General features: G+C 50.0%; 2 protein-coding genes across 5 annotated transcripts in view; one reads left to right on the top strand and one right to left on the bottom strand.

Moving 5' to 3' along the window:
• Positions 1-923: 923 nt before the first annotated feature.
• Positions 924-16196, bottom strand: CYB5D2 (cytochrome b5 domain containing 2). Of its 3 annotated transcripts, none has more exons than XM_017860198.1 (4): positions 15905-16196; positions 9679-9819; positions 3739-3925; positions 924-1752 (listed from the first exon to the last, which is right to left on the bottom strand). In XM_017860198.1, exons 2-4 carry the CDS (start codon positions 9731-9733, stop codon positions 1536-1538), a joined length of 459 nt encoding a protein of 152 aa, XP_017715687.1. In that variant the 5' UTR covers positions 9734-9819; positions 15905-16196; the 3' UTR covers positions 924-1535. The 3 variants fall into 3 exon arrangements, with proteins under 3 accessions (XP_017715687.1, XP_017715686.1, XP_017715688.1); XM_017860197.1 differs by having other exon boundaries at positions 15227-16051; XM_017860199.1 differs by lacking the exon at positions 15905-16196 and adding an exon at positions 10334-10675.
• A 3-nt stretch (positions 16197-16199) lies between these two features.
• Positions 16200-20345, top strand: part of ZZEF1 (zinc finger ZZ-type and EF-hand domain containing 1) — a 147380-nt gene continuing 143234 nt past the window's right edge. The window contains exon 1 of one of the 2 annotated variants that reach the window (XM_017860195.1): positions 16200-16683. In XM_017860195.1, coding sequence (XP_017715684.1) covers positions 16330-16683 — 354 coding nt within the window. In that variant the 5' untranslated portion in view covers positions 16200-16329. The remainder of the gene's footprint in view (positions 16684-20345) is intronic. The other variant, XM_017860196.1, reaches the window with a different exon arrangement.

The following is a 20345-nucleotide window of genomic DNA, read 5'->3' on the forward strand; positions in this document are numbered from 1 at the left end:
CTGCTCGGATTCTGACTCCGCGTGGAGCTGGTGGGCCGTTCACTTGGAGAACTAGAAGCAGCATGCAAAGGGAAGATGAAACGCTCTGGAAAGCTGCCTGGAGTAGAAGTGCAGGTTTGATGGTCTAAGTAACTGCCAGATTTGGAGTGAGAGGAGCCAATGGGAAGGGGTTTGTGGAGGCAAAACGGGGTTCTCAAGGCAATGAAGAAGGAATGGGCAGAGGGAGAAAGAGAAGCAGGACGAAGCCCAGCGAGGGTTTCATGGAGGACCCCACGGTCCAGTGTCCAGTGTGATGAAGCTCAGGTAAGAACCGGCTGTGACCATGGAATGTGCCAGTGCAGAATTTGTCCTGGTTGTTGGAGCACACGGGGCTGAAAAGCAAAGCTAGTACAAGCCACAGCTGTGGCGCTGAGGGGTTACATGAGAGAAATGGGCTGTTGAATGCACGCCTGGGGTAAGATCCAGGAGGTGGGGAGAGGTTAAGGTACAAGAGGGGCAGGTGAGAAAGATGGCGGGGGGCAGGCCAAAGGAGCCATGAGCTGGAGCCCAAGCGTAAGGAACAGCTGTGGCCATAGGGCAGTGAGCACGGGTCTGCCAGTGGAGCAGGGGCAGCCTCCACTTTCTAGTCTGTGAATCTGGAAAGCGATTTAGTGAAATGAATGATGGAGAAAAAGGAGACAGTGACAGAGAGAGCGGAAGCTAGAGGATGCTGGGTGGAGGCTCTGATGGGGTGATGCACAGAGGCCATGGTGCTGTCTGTGGTAGTGCTGGTCCCACTTCTGTCTGAAGGAGGAACACTCCTTGCCCCCATCTACCTTGACAAATAGTCAAGAGGTAACAGGTACGACATTTGCCAAGTGTAGGGGTTAGAGATGACCCTGGAAATACAAACCACTGGACAAGCAGCAAGCCCAGCCCCCTTCAGTTTGCAGCCCTGCCCACACTTTAATGTCGTGCTAACCAGTTACCTTGTAAGAGCTGGGAAACCACCTTTTGCTCAAAATGCAGACTTCTGCCTTTGAAAACACACCACACCTGATTTTAAGGGCTTAAAGGAGAGAAAATGTCGTTGCTTTAAATTGTTGCTTTGTTCAGAGACATCTGGATTTGCCGTATCCATACAAGCAAAAGCTTTTCCAAGTCCAGAATCAACCCATGCTAATTTGTTATTGCCTCTTACTGCGTTGGCCCAGATGTAATCAACCCAGCAGGCTTTTGGTTGTAAATTCAAGTGGAAATGGAGTCGGTCATATTTGCGCCCATTGGTATCTGAGGGCTCTGAGGAAGATGCCCAGTAGGTCAAGGAGAATAGTGGTGAAACGCTGACCAGTACTGGGCAGGTGGCTGGCTGTCCCTCAGGCACCACAATGCTGAGCCACAGTGAGGGGCATGAGCCACATTTGCAGAATATAGCCAGAGTCCTTCCAGACCCTCCTGATTTGCGCCAGGGGGCATCCCAGGGCACACAGGTGTCAAGGGCCTACTCAGGTTCTCGGCAGAGCTCTCTGTGTGTTATCAACAGAAAAGGCTACAGCTTAGAGTGGGAAGGAGCATGTGATGGCTAGAGGTGGGCAGCCTGTGTACTCCGCCAAGTTTGGGTGGTCCAGGTCCCCACGATTTCTGTGTGGTGGGTTGTCCGGCATCTGGTCACTAGGGGGGCCAGTGGTTCTCACACACACGCAGCGGGGCTCCTTAGCACCTGGCTTATACAGCTTCCTGGGGACACCAATCCAGTCTCTGCTCACGCCTCCACTAAGGACAGACAGAAAGAGGACTTCTTAAGTGTGAGAACTCATGAGTCTCTGGGAAGGGGAGAGCAGGAAGCAGTGAGCCAGGCCTTAGGAAAAGCAGAAGCCTACCGGAGTGTTTCCAAGACAGCAGGCTACAGCGCTCAGCCCCTGAGCCTTCATGCTCTCCCCTAACTTCCTCCAGCTTCCCCTGCAGGACCACCACCACCTTCCCCAAGCCAAGGGCACAGTCCATGGTTCCTTTCACTGTGCTCCCCAGCCCCTGCCCTGCCCCTTCTTAGGAGGCAGCACCACGTTCCTGCACTGGTGGCAACAGCTGTGAAAGGGCTTCCCCTGCTGGCCTGTGAGTTTCTCAGAAGCAGTGTCTGGGTGTGACCGTCCTCTTCCTTCCCCCACTACAACCCCGCGCAGGCCAGGTCTTCACCTTCTTCTCTGGGGCACTTGGGTAGGGGTGGGCAATTGGCCACTGGCCCTTGGTCACCTGGGTTGGCCTTCTCTGGGAAGCCCTTGGCATAGGGTGTAGCTGCAAGCTGTCCTGTCCCCCACAGGTCCAGTCCTTGATGGCACCAGGCTTCAGACATGGAGGATTCAGCTCTGGCCCAACATAAGCTGAGCAACCTCCTATCTTGGGCAGAGGGACCTAGCCCATCTCAGGGTACCGGGTTCAGTCTCTGATGGACTCACAGGCCTTGTAAAAAAGAAACTGAGGTTCTTGGAACTGATGCCTCAGACAGTTTCCGGTGCCTCCTGTCAGACAAACTGCCACCCAGTGAGAAAACATCCTACTTCTAGCTTACCACAAATAAGGCTGTCACCCAAATGCCTCCCTCTTCCACCCAGCCTCCATCCCATCACTGGTGATCCTTACTCCACACCTCGTCCCTGCCTTCAGTGCTTGCTCCTCTCAGTCTAATGGGAGATGCACACAGGTGAATAGAAAACAACAAACTGAGCTGAGGCACAGGGATAGGGCCCCTCAGTTCACGAGGGTGGCCCCGGAAGGGTTTTGTGGGGAAGGCAGATCCTGAATTCCTCAGTCATGAAAGCAAGAAGAGGTTCAGCAGACAGAGGGGAGGGCTATGGGGAGGGAAAAGGAGGCGGGTCCCAAGGGAGCAAAGTCAAGCATCTGAACGCATGCAGGCCTCCTGGAGTCTCCTCCGGAGGAGCAGGGCCCTCTGAGGCCACCTGCATTCAGACCTGTGCCACAGGAAGGCCCACGCCTATCTTCGCTTCTCTCCATCAAGTGAGCAGGCCAGGTTCTCACAGTCCCCTTTCTTGAGATGATGACACTGGAGAAGGTGTCTCTTCACAGCTAGTGGCCAGGAGGGAAGGAGCTTTCCTTCTGCTACTGTTGCCCGTGCTCCCCTCAGTTAAGGCTGAGAACTCCGAATGTGCAGTGGTTTGTTTGTTTGTTATTGTTTTTTTATGTTGCCCAGGCTGGACTCCAACTCCTGAGCTCAAGAGACCTGCCTGCCTCAGTCTCCCAAGTAGCCAGGACCACAGGTGTGCTACCGCGCCCGGCTCACATTGTTTTTAAGACAGCAGTTGAAGCCATCACTGCATGTACCCTCCCCACCTCCTCGTCCCTCTCTCCTATAGACAGGCATGATTTGTGCTGTCAAACAGGAAACCAACGCCAGTGGATGGCTGAACAGGCCAAAGAAAGCAAGAAATCCTGCTTGTGCCTTCTCACTCCCAGGCTGAGGTTGTGTCAGCAGGATCTTTGGAGAATTGGGGAAAAATAGAAAGATGCCCAGGCCTCAAGTCCAAGTCTCAACCCATTCAGTTGAGTGGAGTGAGGTCTGACCATCCATTATTTGGCAGTTCCCCAGAAGATCTAATAGGCAGCCAAAGTTGAGAATTGTTATCAGTAGTTTGAAAAAGCAGGGGTTAACAATCAATTCCCTGAAGTCACTGAATACCGCAGGCAGGACGGCCTAGGAGCTGGATTTGGGACAGGCAGAAAGGAGCAGAAGGGGAGCCTGCTTACCTCTTCTGGGAGCACCAGAGCCGACTGCCCCTGGCTGAGCTCCACTCTGCGTTGCACGGCGGGAATGTCTGCTTCTCTTGCAGTTCTAGTTTGTTTGCCTCCAAGCCTCTGGTGATCATGGCTTCTACCTGGGTCAGTGCCGGGGTAGGCAGCCCATCCTCTCCGTAGAAGCGTCCTATCACCCTTCCTGTGATGACAGGAAGGTAGGTATGAGTGAGAGTGAGGGTGAGAGTGAATAGATACTTAACTACTGAGGCAGGTGTGGGAAGGCACAAGTTCCCAGGGTTTCTGACTTCAGTCCTGCTGGTGTGCGTTTATTAAGAACTTCTATTGCAGGGACTCCTGGTGCCTTGCATACCAACCTCTCAACATCCTAGAACACCCCGCATAACTGCATCCCTGTTCTAGCTGTAGAGCCCTTTATTACAGAAACTATCAAATCTTTCTCACTTCCAGACAATGCTTCCCTGAGGGCAGAACCATGTGTGATTCATTTCTCGATGCTTCAGTGTGCTTAGAGCACACAGTGGGTATTCAACTAATGTTTGATGAATGAACGGCTTATTGGCTAACATGTTTATTATAATAGAGACAGGGTCTCACTCTGTTTGACCAGGCTAGTCTTGAACTCCTGGGCCCAAGTAATCCTCCCACCTCAGCCTCTCAAAGTGCTGGGATTACAGGCATGAGCCACCATGCCCAGGCAGGCTAATATTTTTGCAGCTCCATTTTCTCCAACATCAAATTATTTTGCTTTATACAGATCATTTATTGAACTCAATGTCTGACACTATACTAGCACTTTATTTTATATATATGTATATCTATGTATATTTAGCTATGTGTATATATATGTGTATATATGTGTGTGTATATATATATGTATTTTTTTTTGAGACGGAGTTTCGTTCTTGTTGCCCAGGCTGGAGTGCAGTGGCGCGCTCTCAGCTCACCACAACCTCCGCCTCCCGGGTTCAAGCGATTCTCCTGCCTCAGCCTCCCGAGTGGCTGGGATTACTGGCATGCGCCACCACGCCCAGCTAATTTTTTGTATTTTTAGTAGAGACGGGTTTCTCCATGTTGGCCAGGCTGGACTCGAACTCCCGACCTCAGGTGATCCACCTGCCTAGGCCTCCCAAAGTGCTGGGATTACAGGCGTGAACCACTGCTCCTGGCCACCAATATTTTTTTACTCCTCCCAACAAACCTATGAGAGAAATAATTGTTCCCTTATTTGTAGGAGAGACTGGCAAGCTAAATAACTTGGGGCAGTCTACAAAGCTAGTGAATTAATCTGGCTCTAAGCCCATGCTCTCCCCTCCATTGCTCTCTTTTGGCTGTGTCCCTCAGGGGATGTAAGTGAGTAAAAACTGGTTTTCCTTTAAAATGCCTATCCGAATGTTTCCTTAGAGATGAGTCTGGCTCTATTGCTCAGGCTGGAGTGTAGTGGCTATTCACAGGCATGAACATAGCTCATTATACCTTGAACTTCTGGGCTCAAGCAATCCTCCCACCTCAGCTTCTTGAGTAGATGGGGGTGCAGGTGGGAGCCACACTGTGCCCAGCTTTAAAGTGCCTGTCAGAATTTGTAAAAGTCTAAGCTATGGCAGCAGCCGGCAAGTGGTCCACCAGCCTACAGGCCAGAAGGAAAAACAGGTCAGTTCTCTCAGGGCAGGGTCCTAACGTAGCCCAGTCCTGAGGTACAAATGGCCTTCAGAGGCAGCACCTGCCACAAGGCAAGAGAAGCAGAAAGGAAGCACTTGAGGGAGGTGCAACCAAGGAGGGAACAACCCCTAAGAACTAGCTTTTACCTTCGATTCTAGTGGCGCATATGTTTAGCGCATCTGAGACTCAGCTCATCTCTCAAGTCCAACGCCCTCCCTGACTTTCCCAAATCCATGTTGCCTCTAGGCTGTGACCCAGACTAGGAGCCTGACTCCTCCTCCTCTATATCCACATCATGCTCCCTTGCTGTCGGATCCATCAGAAAACCTTGTCAGTCCTACCTCTGAACAGATCCTGATTCTGTTGACTCCTTTCCATTCCCACTGCCATCACCCTCCTCCAAAGCACGGACCGTAGCACTGGCCTCCTAACTGCCCTCTGTGCCCCAACTCACCACCGCCATCACCCTCCTGCAAAGCACGGACCGTAGCACTGGCCTCCTAACTGCCCTCTGTGCCCCAACTCACCACCGCCATCACCCTCCTGCAAAGCACGGACCGTAGCACTGGCCTCCTAACTGCCCTCTGTGCCCCAACTCACCACCGCCATCACCCTCCTCCAAAGCACGGACCGTAGCACTGGCCTCCTAACTGCCCTCTGTGCCTCAGCTCGTGCCCTCCTAGAGCCCTCTGTCCATAAAACAACTAGGGGATCTTTTCAAAACATGAATCATACCGTGGCACTCCGACGCCTGAGTAAAACCTTTCAATGGCTTCCTAAAGCGGACAGACAAAAATGCAAATTTCTTATCAAGGCCTCTAAGGCCCTGTTAACCATTTAACTGATTTGCTTCTTCAGCCGCTTACAAGCTACGTCCCCCCCTCGTTCACTGGGGGCTCCAGCACACGGGCTTCCTTTCTATGTCTTGGCTGTACTTTCCCACTCCCCACCTTTGGCACTGCTCTTCCCTGACCCGGGACACTCTCCTCAGGTCTCGGTGTGGCTGCCTCCCACTCACCTGCCCAGTCTCAGCTTAACGGTCCTTTTCTCCAAGAAGCCAGCCCTGAGCACCTGCTCTAAAGGAGCCAGAATTCCCGCACGTGTTGCATCACAGTCTGGCTCATGGTCCTATCTGGAGTTGTTCAATCTGTTTACTTGCTTATGATACCTCTCTCTACTAGTGAGGCCCAGTGCTCAGAACAGCTAGCGCCGGGTGCGGTGGCTCACATCTGGAATCCCAGCACTTTGGGAGGCCGAGCCGGGCAGATCACTTGGGGTCAGGAGTTCGAGACCAGCCTGGCCAACATGGTGAAACCCCGTCTCTACGAAAAATAAAAATTTGCCGGGTGTGGTGGCGCATACCTATAATCCCAGTTACCCGGGAGGCTGAGGCAGGAGAACTGCTTGAACCCAGGAGTGGGAGGCTGCAGTGAGCCAAGATCGCGCCACTGCACTCCAGTCTGGATGACAGAGCAAAACTCAATCTCAAAAAATATACAAATAAATAAATAAAACAGCTTAGCATAGAGCATTCCTTTTAAATACGTATTATTTTAAATACGTATTAGATGAATGAAGAAAGGAATCAGGGCCCGAATCACAGGCCTGCAGTCTATGAGCTGGCCTGGCACAGAACGTCCCACTGTGGGGTTTGGGGTGTCTGTGTTATATGGTGACAAGCCTGTCTTGGTTGAGTTTCTGACATGAGACCCAAAGAGAGGACAGTAGTAGCAGAGGCAACAGAGGAGGAGTTCTAGAAGCTGTGTCATGAGAATGGTGATCACCAGTGGCTGCGTCTCCAAGCCAATCCTGTATCCACAGCATAACCAAGGCCATCTTGTTTTCCCTTGAGGCCTGGCCATGTTGGCTGCCAAGATGGCTTCCTGGCTGTCCTCACTTCAGTATGTACCCTTACAATAAACCATCCACTGATGTATCCTCAGGGTTACTGGTAACCTGAAAGAGCCTAACATGGCCCCTATCCTACAGAATGAGCTAACAGGGGCAGGAACTAGACTCAATTCATCCCTGGTCCCCCTGAGATCTAAACTTTAACTTATGAATAGTAGGTATTCAATAAGATCCTGACATCAACTAAATTCCTTCTGAGGCATTTCCCACCACATGCCCCACCCCATCCTCAACACATTTTACATCATTCAGACAAGAACAGTTCACCTGCCACACCAAACACATCCAGAACACTTCTAGTGTGCTCCCAAATCTTAGTATGAAGTATTTGGCCTGGCATTCTTTGCCCATTTACAGGACTCTGGTTTTTTTTGTTTTTCTTGTTTTTTTGAGACAAGGTCTCACTCCGTCACCCAGGGTGGAATGCAGTGACGTGATCTTGGCTTATTGCAACCTCTGCCTTCCAGGTTCAAGTGATTCTCATGCTTCAGCCTCCAGAGTAGCTGGGATTACAGGCATGTGCCACCACACCCTGCTAATTTTTTGTATTTTTAGTAGAGACATGGTTTTGCCATGTTGGTCAGGCTGGTCTTGAACTCCTGACCTCAACTGATCCAACCACCTCGGCCTCCCAAAGTGCTGGGATTACAGGCATGAGCTACCAGTCTGGACTCCATTCTTATTCTTTTTCTTTTTTTTTTTTTTTTTTTTTTTTTTGAGACGGAGTCTCATTCAGCCACCCAGGCTGGAGTGCAGTGGTGCAATCTTGGCTCACTGCAACCTCCATCTTCCGGGTTCAAGCAATTCTCCCATCTCAGCCTCCTGAGTAGCTGGGGTTACAGGCACCCGCCACCACGCCTGGCTAATTTTTGTATTTTAGTAGAGATGGGGTTTCACCACATTGGCCAAGCTGGTCTTGAACTCCTGACCTCAGGTGATCTGCCCACCTCGGACTCCCAAAGTGTTAGGATTACAGGCGTGAGCCACCGCTTCTGGCTCTCATTCTTTTCTATTGGGTGTTCTTTTATTTATTAACCCAGTAATGTTTCAACCTTGGTTTGGCAACTTCACTGGGAAAGGGAAGAAGCCAGCCCTCTGAAGCGCAGGTGAGTAGAGGTCAGTGCTTTCAATGGTAGACAGGGTTGTGGTCTCAAAACTGATCTTGGGCAGACTGGGAAAATGAAGGAAGGCGTGCTGCAGAGGCCCACAATGGACAGACACAAACTTTAGATATTATGAAAAAGCCTTGACTGATTGGATGTGGCGGGAGCCGAGGTGTTAATAAAAATGCCAGGGTTCTCAGAAAAGGTAACTCAAGCAGTGATGACAGAAGCAGAAATTCAGAGGCATTAAGGAAAGAATTCTTCCAAGTTAGGCCTGTTTCGATGGTAGAGTGACGCTGGTGTTCCTCAGGAAGCCAGTCGTGTCCAAGTAGGACTCGTGAGGGGCGGGGGCTGCAGACACATGGGAGAAAGGGCTACAACCATCCCACGTGTCCGTACTTGTGAAGCAATCTAGTGTTTATTGTCTTTCATTGAGGCTGGAGTGCAGTGGTGCGATCTCGGCTCCCTGCAACCTCCGCCTCCTGGGTTCAAGCGATTCTCCTGCCTCAGCCTCCTGAGTAGCTGGGACTACAGGCGCCCGCCACCACACCCGGGTAATTTTTTTATTTTTTAGTAGAGACGGGGTTTCACCGTGTTGGCCAGGATGGTCTTGAACTCCTGACCTCAAGTGATCCGCCCGCCTCGGCCTCCCAAAGTGCTGGGATGACAGGCGTGAGCCGCCGCGCCCGGCCTGGTGTTCGGAGTCTCGAACACCGCTTCAGAACACAGTTTGGTGTCTTTTCATTGAGAAGCAAGTCCCTCACGCAGCGCCAGTAAGTAGCAAGTGCAGTCCCCTACACAGCGGATTGACTAGCATCACTACCCCCGGGAGACAGCTCACTCGGGAAGTCTGTCTCCTCCTAGAGGACCAAATCAAAGGGGATTTGTTGAAACATAAATTTAGGCTCCAAGCCTTTCTGGCCGTCTGCTGAAGCCGGGTGCATGGAGCACAGTGAGACAGGGAAGCCGTCCTTCTGGAGCTGGTAGTTCAAGGACGGTGCCAGCAGTCACTGGCTGTGGTGAAACTGAGGCCAAAACAAACAGCTTAGTAATCCTCTCCCAAGACTAAGAGGGGCGGAAGCAGGTGCCCATCCATCTCCTTCTGGGTGTCTCATCCCTATTCTAACAACCAGAATTTGAAGCAAAACAAATCCATGGCTGTTTTTCAGATTTTAACCTAGAGCCCAATCCCTACAAAATCTCAGCCCCCTAAAAACACTGCAGACAATCCAATGAAATGTATGACCTGTGGACTACTTACCAACACATACATAATTCTTCTCATAGAATGAAAGCCAATTTTGAAGTGTTAGCATCTCAGTAGATGACAAATCAGATATATCATCCACAAGGCCTGCTTCAGAATAGTCTCCGGTCACAAAGGCTCTGGATGCATCTCGGCCTGAAAGAGAGAAGTTTCCATCAGATCCAGTTGTAAATGACTGACACTATCCCCACTCAAGAATCTATTTTCTTTCTTTCTTTTCTTTTTTTTTTTTTCTGAGACAGTCTCGCTCTGTTGCTCAGGCGTGCAGTGGCATGATCTCAGCCCACTGCAACTTCCACTTTCCGGGTTCAAGTGATTCTCCTGCCTCAGCCTCCAGAGTAGCTGGGATTACAGGCGCCCACCACTATGCCCGGCTACTTTTTATGTGTTTTTAGTAGAGATGGGGTTTCACCATGGTGGCCAGGCTGGTTCTGACCTCAGGTGATCCGCCCACCTCAGCCCCCCAAAGTGCTGGGATTACAGGTGTGAGTCACCGCACCCGGAAAGAATCTGTTTTCTGAGAAACGTCTCTTGACAAGCCCCACTCCTCGTCCCCAGGGAAATGGGGTCCCCACCACCTCCTCCGTGACAGATGCTCCTAGACCTTGGACACACATCTCTTTGGCATCAATCACATTCTTTCATTTACCTTCGGCAATATTTAACACAGCTGACCGCTTCCCTTGGCCTGGTTTTCCTCCTACTTCTCCAGTTCCTCATTGTCTACCAGCCTTCGGGGTCAATTACCATCCACACCGTCGCACTTGACAATCTTATCCATACCTGTGGTTTCAAAGCCCATGTGCAGGCAAAGATAGCCACATCTGTATCTTCAGCTCAGATGCCTGCCAAGGCTCACACCTGTATATCCAACACCACTTAGATGTCTCACAGACATCACAAGATCAAAATGTTCACACTGGCTGGGCATGGTGGCTCATGCTCATAATCCCAGCTCCTCAAGAAGCCGAATAAGGAGGACTGCTTGAGCCCAGGGGTTTGAGCTATGACCATGCCACTGCATTCCAGCTTGTGGGTGACAGGATGAGACCCCATCTCTCTCTCTTTTTTTTTTTTTGAGACGGAGTCTCACTCTGTCACCCAGGCTGGAGTGCAGTGGCCAGATCTCAGCTCACTGCAAGCTCCGCCTCCCGGGTTCACGCCATTCTCCTGCCTCAGCCTCCCGAGTAGCTGGGACTACAGGCGCCGCCACCTCGCCCGGCTAGTTTTTTGTATTTTAGTAGAGACGGGGTTTCACCGTGTTAGCCAGGATGGTCTCGATCTCCTGACCTCGTGATCCACCCGTCTCGGCCTCCCAAAGTGCTGGGATTACAGGCTTGAGCCACCGCGCCCGGCCAGACCCCATCTCTCTTAAAAAAAAAAAAAAAGGTCCACATTGAACTCATGATTATCAGCACCCTCACAGCTAGGAAACCTGTATCTACTCCAGTACTGCCTGTCTCAGTAAATGCCAAACAGTTGCTCAATCCCGGAATGCAGTTCTTTTTGTGTGTGCGTGTGAGACAGAATTTCACTCTTGTCGCCCAGGCTGGAGTGCAAAGGCACAATCTTGGCTCACTGCAACGTTCGCCTCAAGGGTTTAAGCGATTTGCCTGCCTCAGCCTCCCGAGTAGCTGGTACTACAGGCACACGCCAACATGCCTGGCTATTTTCTGTATTTTTAGTACAGATGGGGTTTCATCATGTGGGTCAGGCTGGTGTGGAACTCCTGACCTCAGGTGATCTGCCTGCCTTGGCCTCCCAAAGTGCTGGGATTACAGGTGTGAGCCACCGCACCGAGCCTGGGGAATGCAGTTTTTTTTTTTTTTTTTTGAGACTGAGTCTCGTTCTATTGCCCAGGCTGGACTGCAATGGTGCAATCACAGCTCAGTGCAACCTTCACCTCCTGGGTTCAAGCCAGTCTCCTGCCTCAGCCTCCCAAGTAGCTGGGACTACAGGCGTCCACCACCATGCCCGGCTAATTTTTTTGTATTTTTAGTAGAAACGGGGTTTCACCATGTTAGCCAGGATGGTCTCGATCTCCTGACCCTGTGATCCGCCCACCTCGGTCTCCCAATTTTGTATTTTTAGTAGAGACAGGGTTTCTCCAGGTTGGTCAGGCTGGTTTTGAACTCCCGACCTCAGGTGATCCGCCCACCTCGGCCTCCCAAAGTGCCGGGATTACAGGCGTGAGCCACCGCACCCGGCCACTGCCACCTTCTTTAATGTTCACTTTGCTCCCTTCCTCTCTCCTCCTCTTCGAATCGGTTACAGCCTCTGGTAACACCAGTACTTTTAACACTTTTCACAAAAACAATACATTAATTGTGTAATATCTATTTAATGTCTGTCTTTTCTACTAGTAAGTTTTATCAGGTAAGAACACACCAAACTCATCTACTACGGATTCCCCAGCGTCTGGTACAGCACCTGATCTTTAGTAAATTCCCAGTAAGTATCAAATTAATGAAATACATTGATTTTTTTTTTTTTTTTTTTTTTTTTTTTTTTTTTTTAGGTAAGAGTCTCACTCTGTCACCCAGGCTGGAGTGCAGAAATGCTCACTGCAACATCTGCCTCCGTGGTTCAAGCGAGTCTCCTGCCTCCGCCTCCCAAGGAGCTGAGACTAGAGGCACACACCACTGTGCCCAGCTCACACAAACATTTGTACATGAATGTTCATAGCAGCATTATTTATAACAGGCAAAAAGGTAGAAAGAAACCAAAAATCCATCAACTGATAAAATGTGGTATACCTATATTATTCGAATTATAATATCTATAGAATATTATTCAGTCATAAAGGAATAAAGTACAGCTACATGCTGATACACCATGGATGAACCCTGAAAACATTATGCTAAGTGAAAGAAACCAGACTCAAAAGGCCACATGTATGACTCCATGAAATGCCCAGAATAGGCCAATCAACAGAAAAAAAAAGTAGACAGTGGTTGGCAAAGGAAGGAATGAGGAATGACTGCTAATAGATAAGAAGTTTCTTTCTGGGGTGATGAAAATGTTCTAGAATTAGTGGTGACATTTTTACAAGTTTCTGGTTATATTAAAAAAAAAAAAAAAACTGGGCTGGGCACGGTGCCAAACGCCTGTAATCCCAGCACTTTGGGAGGCTGAGGTGGGCGAATCACGAGGTCAGGAGATCGACACCAACCTAGCTAACACGGTGAAACCCCATGTCTACTAAAAATACAAAAAATTAGCTGGGCGTGGTGGCGGGCGCCTGTAGTCCCAGCCACTCGGGAGGCTGAGGCAGGAGAATGGTATGAACCTGGGAGGTGGAGCTTGCAGTGAGCCGAGATCGCACCCCTGCACTCCAGCCTGGGCGACAGAGTGAGACTCCGTCTCAAAACAAACAAACAGCACTGAATTTTGGCTAACACCTGTAATCCCAGCACTGTGGGAGACCGAGGCAGATGGATCACTTGAGGCCAGGATTTCCAGTCCAGCCTGGCCAACATGGCGAAACCCCATCTCTACTAAAAATACAAAAATTAGCCAGACGTGGTGGCGCACACCTGTAATCCCAGCTCCTCGGGAGGGTGGGGCACAAGAACACTGAATCCAGGAGGTGGAGGTTGCAGTGAGCCAAGATGGCACCACCGCACTCCAACCTGGGCTACAGAACCAGTTTGTCTCAAACAAACAAAAAGGCTGGATGCAGTGGCTTACACCTGTAATCCCAGCACTTTGGGAGGCTGAGGCGGGTGGAGCACTTGAGCTCCGGAGTTCAAGACCAGCCTGGTCAACATGGTGACGACCCATCTCTACAAAAAATACAAAAATTAGCTGGGCATGGTGGTGCACACCTATGGTCCCAGCTACTTGGCAGGCTGAAGTGGGAGGATCGCTTGAGCTTGGGAGGCGGAGGTTGCAGTGAGCCGAGATCACGCCACTGCACTCCAGCCTGGGTGACAAGAGTGAGACTCCATCTCAAAAAAAAAAAAAAAGGAAAAGAAAAGCACTCCAGAAATCGAAGGTTTTATGCCCACACTTGTGCAAACATCCAACGACGTCTCCAACAGCACGGGATAGGGCAGCGCAACGAAAACTGCCTTCACTTTGATCCCAGTCCCAGCTCTGCTTCTCACTCACTGTGTAGCCCTAAGTCTCTTCCCCTGCTGGACTATCTCAGGGCTTTGTGAGACCGACTGGACTTCATTCCTTTTCTGTCAACCCTTGTATTTCTGAAGTACTCCCTAGACAGAGGGAACTGGCTTGTATTTTAAGTGCTAGAGGCAGCTTCCCAACTCCCCTAAGATAATGACAAGTGGAAAATGCTTCTTTAATATCAGCCTAGTAGCTGATCTTGGGCCTGCCCTGCACTTTTTTTTCTTTTCTTTTTCTTTTTTTTTTGAGACGGAGTCTCGTTGTCACCCAGGCTGGAGTGCAGTGGCCCGATCTCAGCTCACTGCAAGCTCCGCCTCCCGGGTTTACGCCATTCTCCTGCCTCAGCCTCCCGAGTAGCTGGGACTACAGGCGCCTGCCACGTCGCCTGGCTAGTTTTTTTTTTTTTTTTTTTTTTTTTTTTTTTGTATTTTTTTAGTAGAGACGGGGTTTCACCGTGTTAGCCAGGATGGTCTCGATCTCCTGACCTCGTGATCCGCCCGTCTCAGCCTCCCAAAGTGCTCGGATTACAGGCTTGAGCCACCGCGCCCGGCCTGCACTTTTTTTTCTTTTTAAATTTTGGAGGTCAGTCTCGCTGGCTGGCAAGGCAACATCTGTAAAAAAAGCACTAGGGTGGTGGTCCAAGTCCATGTTCTGTCAGTACTCAGGTGTGAGTGTTTTAGGCAAATCACATCCTTTAATCCCCTCAGCTGTAAAACAGGGACACCAACATAAACTTAATTTGACAAACGTTCCTTGAGGCCTAACATATGTACAGCTTTGTTCTACATATGAAGGACTGTAAAGGTGACTGGACCCCTTTTCTGTGCCGTAACCTCGTAATCTTTTCTAAGGAAAGCAAACAGGTGCATCTGTACTAGAAGCAGGAATGACTCTGACCAAATGTACCATATGACGGCCATAAAGAAATAAAGTATTGATGCATGCTCATAAACCAGGGATGAACCTTGAAAACACTCCGCTAAGGGGTGGGGGCAAGACAGATTATCTCGGACCCGGGCATAATGAAGAGATGGTTGGAATTAGTAAGGAAACTGTGAGGGTAGGGGCGGGGCGGGATCTCATTTATCTGTGCCTTGAGAGCCCCCACAGAAGTCTGGCACACAGCCCGTATCCTCGGCTTCCGACGGTGGGTAATGGTTACCGAGAGAGAAGACATGTTTCTCCAATAGAAGTCATGCAGGGCGGTGGTGAATGCCAGAGCTGGCCCACAGTCCCGCCAGAGCCAGAGAGCCCAGAAGGATGGTGCAGCTCGGAACCGCCCGTCGCGCGGGTTTGATGGATGTGGGGTGGGGTGGGGGGTGCGGGCGAAATAGATTAATAATGAACAAACCACGCGCACGTGGCTACCGGCTCGCGCCAGCGGAGGGGAAGGCGTGAGCAGCCTCGCTGATACCTGCGAAGCCGCTATAGTGGGACCCAGGCTCGTAGTGCCTCCGGCCGGCGGACACATCGTAGACGCGGCCGAGCAACGCCAAGTACAGGCCCGGGTCCCCTGGGCGGCCGCGATAGCGAGACAGCTCCTCCGGTATGAAAAGGCGAAAGCCAGCGCGGGGACCCCACCAGCCCATAAGCCGTGCTGCCAACACCGCTGCTGCGGCTACAGCCAGGCCCAACAAAAGCCCACGGCCTCCGAGACTCAGCATCGATACGGCTGCACGCGGACCGCACTTCCCAAGTTGCCGCCTCTGTCTACAGCCAAGATGGCGGAGACGCCGAGCGTGACGTCATCGGCGCGCGCGCTCTCGCTCTCGCCGCTCGTGCGCGCGCTCCCTCTCAGCTCGCTCTGTCTGTATTCCTGGCTCTGGCGAAAAGCTCGCTGTCTGACTGCGACTTTTTCCTTGTACTATTTTGTTTTTGGAGACGGAGTTTTAGCTCTTGTTACCCAGGCTGGAGTGCAGACGCGCAATCTCGGCTCACTGCAACCTCCGCCTCCCGGGTTCAAGCGATTCTCCTGCCTCAGCCTCCCGAGTAGCTGGGACTACAGGCACGCGCCACCACGCCCGGCTAATATTTTGTATTTAGTAGAGACAGGGGTTCACCATGTTGGTCAGGCTGGTCTCGAACTCCTGACCTCAGATGATCCACCCGTGTCGGCCTCCCAAAGTGCTGGGATTACAGGCGTGAGCCAACCGCGCCTGGCTCTTCTCGTACTTCTTGGCTTGCAGGTTGTCAGCCCCAACAAAGATGGCGGCAGCAGAGGCTGCGGAATGACGTAGATGTCGAGACAGACTCGTTCTCTGGGAAATCAAGGTTGCACTCTTTGAGGCGGTGCTCCCCGCCTAGCTGTCGTGAGTTGGTAGAGGCCTGCTACCTACGTGACGGCGCCTTTGCGACAGCAGTCGTCGCTTGACGGCCAGGAAGCCGGAAGCCGCAGCCGCCGCCGCCGTCGCCGTCGTCTCCTCCCCGTCCCCGCCCGCCGGCTGCTGTCGGAGGTTGACAGGTCGAGGAGGGGAGGCGGCGGCGGCTGCAGAGCCGGGCGCCCAAGACGGAGACCTCATGGGGAACGCTCCGAGTCACAGCAGTGAAGACGAAGCGGCAGCTGCCGGGGGCGAGGGCTGGGGCCCACACCAGGACTGGGCCGCGGTCTCGGGCACGACCCCCGGCCCGGGCCTCGTGGCTCCAGCGCTACCGCCAGCCGCGGCGCTGCTGGAGCCGGCCAGGCTGCGAGAGGCTGCCGCTGCGTTGCTGCCCACACCCCCCTGCGAGTCGCTGGTGTCGAGGCATCGCGGCGCGTTGTTTCGCTGGCTGGAAGAGCGGCTGGGCCGCGGTGAAGAGTCTGTCACTCTGGAGCAGTTCCGGGAGCTGCTGGAGGCTCGCGGCGCCGGCTGCTCTAGCGAGCAGTTCGAGGAGGTCAGGGCTGGCGGGCGACTGCGGGGGTGGGGCGGGGCGGTCGTCCCCGGGGGACTGAAGGAAGAGGTGGGCATTTGCTTTGGAGAGGCCAGGCGGGGACCCATATGAGGTGTTTCCAGCTTTTCACCAGGCGTTTGCTTGTCTCTCTCTATCCTATGCGAGAGGTCTGGAAAGCCTGCATTAGGCCGTCCTTGCTCTGAAGGGCTGGACAAGCCCCGATGTCTCTGTATGTTGTAATGCAGACCTTTGTGTAGTTGATGGACGCTACTTTCTGGAGACCTTTTATCAGGTTCTAGAACAGTTTGGAGAGAAAAGAGATGTAAGGATAGGAGGAGTGGCGCTGAAAACCATTTTTTATATTGTCCTGTCCACGTTTTTACACAGCACCTTCGGAATTCAGTGTGGGCGCCGAATGAGTGTGGACAGACAGTAGTAACATACTGGAAAGGCTCACATTCTGAAACCTATCCTCCTGACGCAAAAACTAGCTTTCCCAGAATACACATTGGTTTGTAGACCCTTAAAGAACTATATGTTAGACTCATTTAAACCTTCATAGGATCTGAAACTGATAGGCAAGTCCCAGGTTTCCTACGTCATTTCACAATTACAAGTGAATACTTGAAATTATACGGTTCTTCATATAATCACCAAGATCATGTCTGCTAAATCATTAAGAGCAAATTGATTTGGCAAGAAAATATTTTCCTTGGAAGGCATCTTGGGAGTTACCTACTGGGTACTTCACTTCGAGTTAAGAAGACTGATCCAGGGTTACCCAGTGAATCATTAGTAAAACTGAGACTATCACCTGGATCTCTTGCTTTTTTTTTTCTTTCTTTCTGTCTTTCAATTTTTATTTTAAATTCAGGCGTACATGTGCAGGATTTGGATTTGCAGATTTGTTACGTAGGTAAACTTGTGCCATGGTGGTTTACTCCACAGATCATCCCATTACCCAAGTATTAAGTCCAGCATCCATTAGCTATTCTTCCTGATGCTCTCTCTCCCCCGACTCCCACCCTATTTTTTGTTTTTAATGTTTCACTACCTCCTTCCTGGGATCCTATTTCTTTTAACTCCACGGTATGACAAAAAAGGTACTTAATTTGTGAAAATGAGTCAGCCAACCATGTAGAATCTTCAGTGGCCACAAAGGGTGAGTACATAAAGCAGTAAACCAGCAGGTATTGGTAATGCCTTTAGACGATTCTGTTTACTTTAAAATCAGAGGCTTTTAAAATATTTTAAGAATGTCTTCCTGTACATGGCCAGAATTCAGATAATGTAGTTTGTGTGTTTCTTATGAAAAAAGTGCCTTTAAGGCATCCCAGCCCTTAAAAGTAATAGTCGTGGCCGGGTGTGGTGGCTCACGCCTGTCATCCCAGCACTTTGGGAGGCTGAGGCGGGAGGATCATCTGAGGTCAGGAATTCCAGACCAGCCTGGCCAACATGGTGAAACCCCATCTCTACTAAAAATACAAAAATTAGCTGGGCCTGGTGGTGGGTGCCTGTAATCCCAGCTACTTGGGAGGCTGAGGTGGGAGAATCGCTTGAACCCAGGAGGGGGAGGTTGCAGTGAGCCAAGATCGCACCACTGCACTCCAGCCTGGTCCACAGAGCGAGACTCTGTCTCAAAAAAAAAAAAAAAAAAAAAAAAAGTCATATTAGTTAGTGAAAGATCTCCTTTTTTTTTTATTTCCAAGAATACATGTAGCACCTTCCCTCTAGTATCTATCTGTATTATGAGAACATGAAGTGGTAGTGGAAAGAACCATACAGAACTGTTCAAGGAGTTGGCACTTTACAGATTTGTGCAAAGGCAAATGGAGAGAAACACCGTTTACATTCTGAGATGAGATCTGACAGAAATAGAACTTTGTGTAGAGTTCATAAGGTTAAGGTGTGGTTCAGAAATCACTGAGGGGTTGTGGCATTATTGTTCACTGAGCAAATGTTTATTGGGCATATATTGAGTGCCACTCACTTGGATGACAGTGGACAAAGCAGATACTTGCTCTTAAAGAGTATGTAGTGTGGTGGAAGAGACAGGTATTAACCCAGCAATTGTAAGATATGGTGAATGTTAACCAAGGGAAGGTATAAGGAATAAGTAGCAAGTGTATTTGACCTCACCTAGGGCTCAAGCAAGAGTTACCTGAGAACGTAACATTTCAGCCCACAGGTGAACGTTGAAAGCAGACAGTGTTACAGGAGGTAGTAACAGCGTTTCAGGCAGAGGAAATTGTATCCACAAAAGTCCAAAGTCCAGAGAATCTGGAAGAAGTCTGCTATGGTGTATTAGGGATACACAAATCTTTTTCAAGGGACAGAAAACCTAATGCACCAGTGGTTTAAACAAAGAAGCTGCTTTCTTATGAAAATGTTCAGGTAGGCAGTCCAGGGTTGATGTGGCAGTTTTATCATCATCAGGGACATGGCTTCATCCATCTTGTGCTGTCATCCTCCACAGACATCTTCCACTTAGTAATTCTGTTGACTCCTTCTCCTGTCATTTTCCACATTCCAACAAGCAAGAAAGGGAAAAGGGAAGGAGAGAGCCATGCTCACTCTCTTACGGGCAGTTTACATCCCATAGGCCAAAATTCAGTCACATGGCTGCATTCAGCTGTAGGAGAGGCTGGGATTCTTTTTCCATGGCCATATATTCAGCTAAGACTCAGGACTTAATTATTGAGGAAGGGGAGAGAAACTATTGAGTTATATTTGGCAGTCTTTGATTCCCATAGCTAGGTCATACAAGTCTGTGAGTGAGGCTTAGCCAAGGTTTAAAAACCTGATCGTGATAATCTCACAGTGGCTGCTACCCTTTCCCGATAATCTCACGATAGCTGCTCTGTCTGTAAGGACTAGTAAGTTAGGACTAGCCAAACGATACAGGAATTAGCCGTGCATTTGAGTCTGTGCTTTAAAAATGTCTATCCTTAGACTTGAGTAAGTGTATACTTTTGTGTATACTTACACAGTTAATTCTGTGTTGTTAATCTACACCTAAGCTTTTGAGAGTATACTGCTATATTTTACTGCAAGATGAAGGGCTTGTGAAATAATAAAATGTCTTTATAGTAGCAACTAAAATGACAAGTTGTTTCCGTCATTCATTTTTGTAAGAGCTAACATGGTAGAGCAATTGCCATGGCTGCGCCTGGTTTATTATAATGCTGAGAGTTTCCAAGTGTTCCATGTTTCTTCTTTGGCTTCCCAGCTTACACTGCCATTCGTGTCCACGCAGCTGTCTTGTTTTCACATTCCTGTGACCTCAGTTACTTGAGGAGGTGTTCTTTAAAGAAGTTCTTGGAGTTAGACCATGGACCAAAGTCTGAAGCCTTATCATTTTATAGTACAACACACCTTTTCTCGTGGTAGGTGTGATCCAGGGAGAAAGGACTCTTTAGTTTGTTCACAGGAGCAATATTTAATTGACTGCCATGTAGAGGGGAAATAGAATTAAAATTAAGTTCTTATTTCACATCAGAGGTTATAGATTAGATATTTATACCCTTAGAGCATGATTCTAGAAAATCTAGGGCAGAAAAGCATGCTGAGCACAGGGTGATAACAGATGGCCCTAAAGTGAAATTTCATGTGAATAGGTCCTGTTTTACTAATTTGCCACAGAGTTTTGGTGCCTGCTTTGTGAA

Source organism: Rhinopithecus bieti, unplaced genomic scaffold (assembly GCF_001698545.2).
Source record: "Rhinopithecus bieti isolate Rb0 unplaced genomic scaffold, ASM169854v2 scaffold_54056, whole genome shotgun sequence".
Classification (NCBI taxonomy): domain Eukaryota; kingdom Metazoa; phylum Chordata; class Mammalia; order Primates; family Cercopithecidae; genus Rhinopithecus; species Rhinopithecus bieti.

Coding starts and splice junctions, on each gene's coding strand:
- CYB5D2 (XM_017860197.1), bottom strand. CDS start 15,476: ATGCTGAGTCTCGGAGGCCGTGGGCTTTTGTTGGGCCTGGCTGTAGCC. Junction 9,820..15,226: donor CCACTATAGCGGCTTCGCAG/GTATCAGCGAGG, acceptor TCTCTCTTTCAG/GCCGAGATGCATCCAGAGCC. Junction 1,753..3,738: donor CTCTGGTGCTCCCAGAAGAG/GTAAGCAGGCTC, acceptor GTCTGTCCTTAG/TGGAGGCGTGAGCAGAGACT.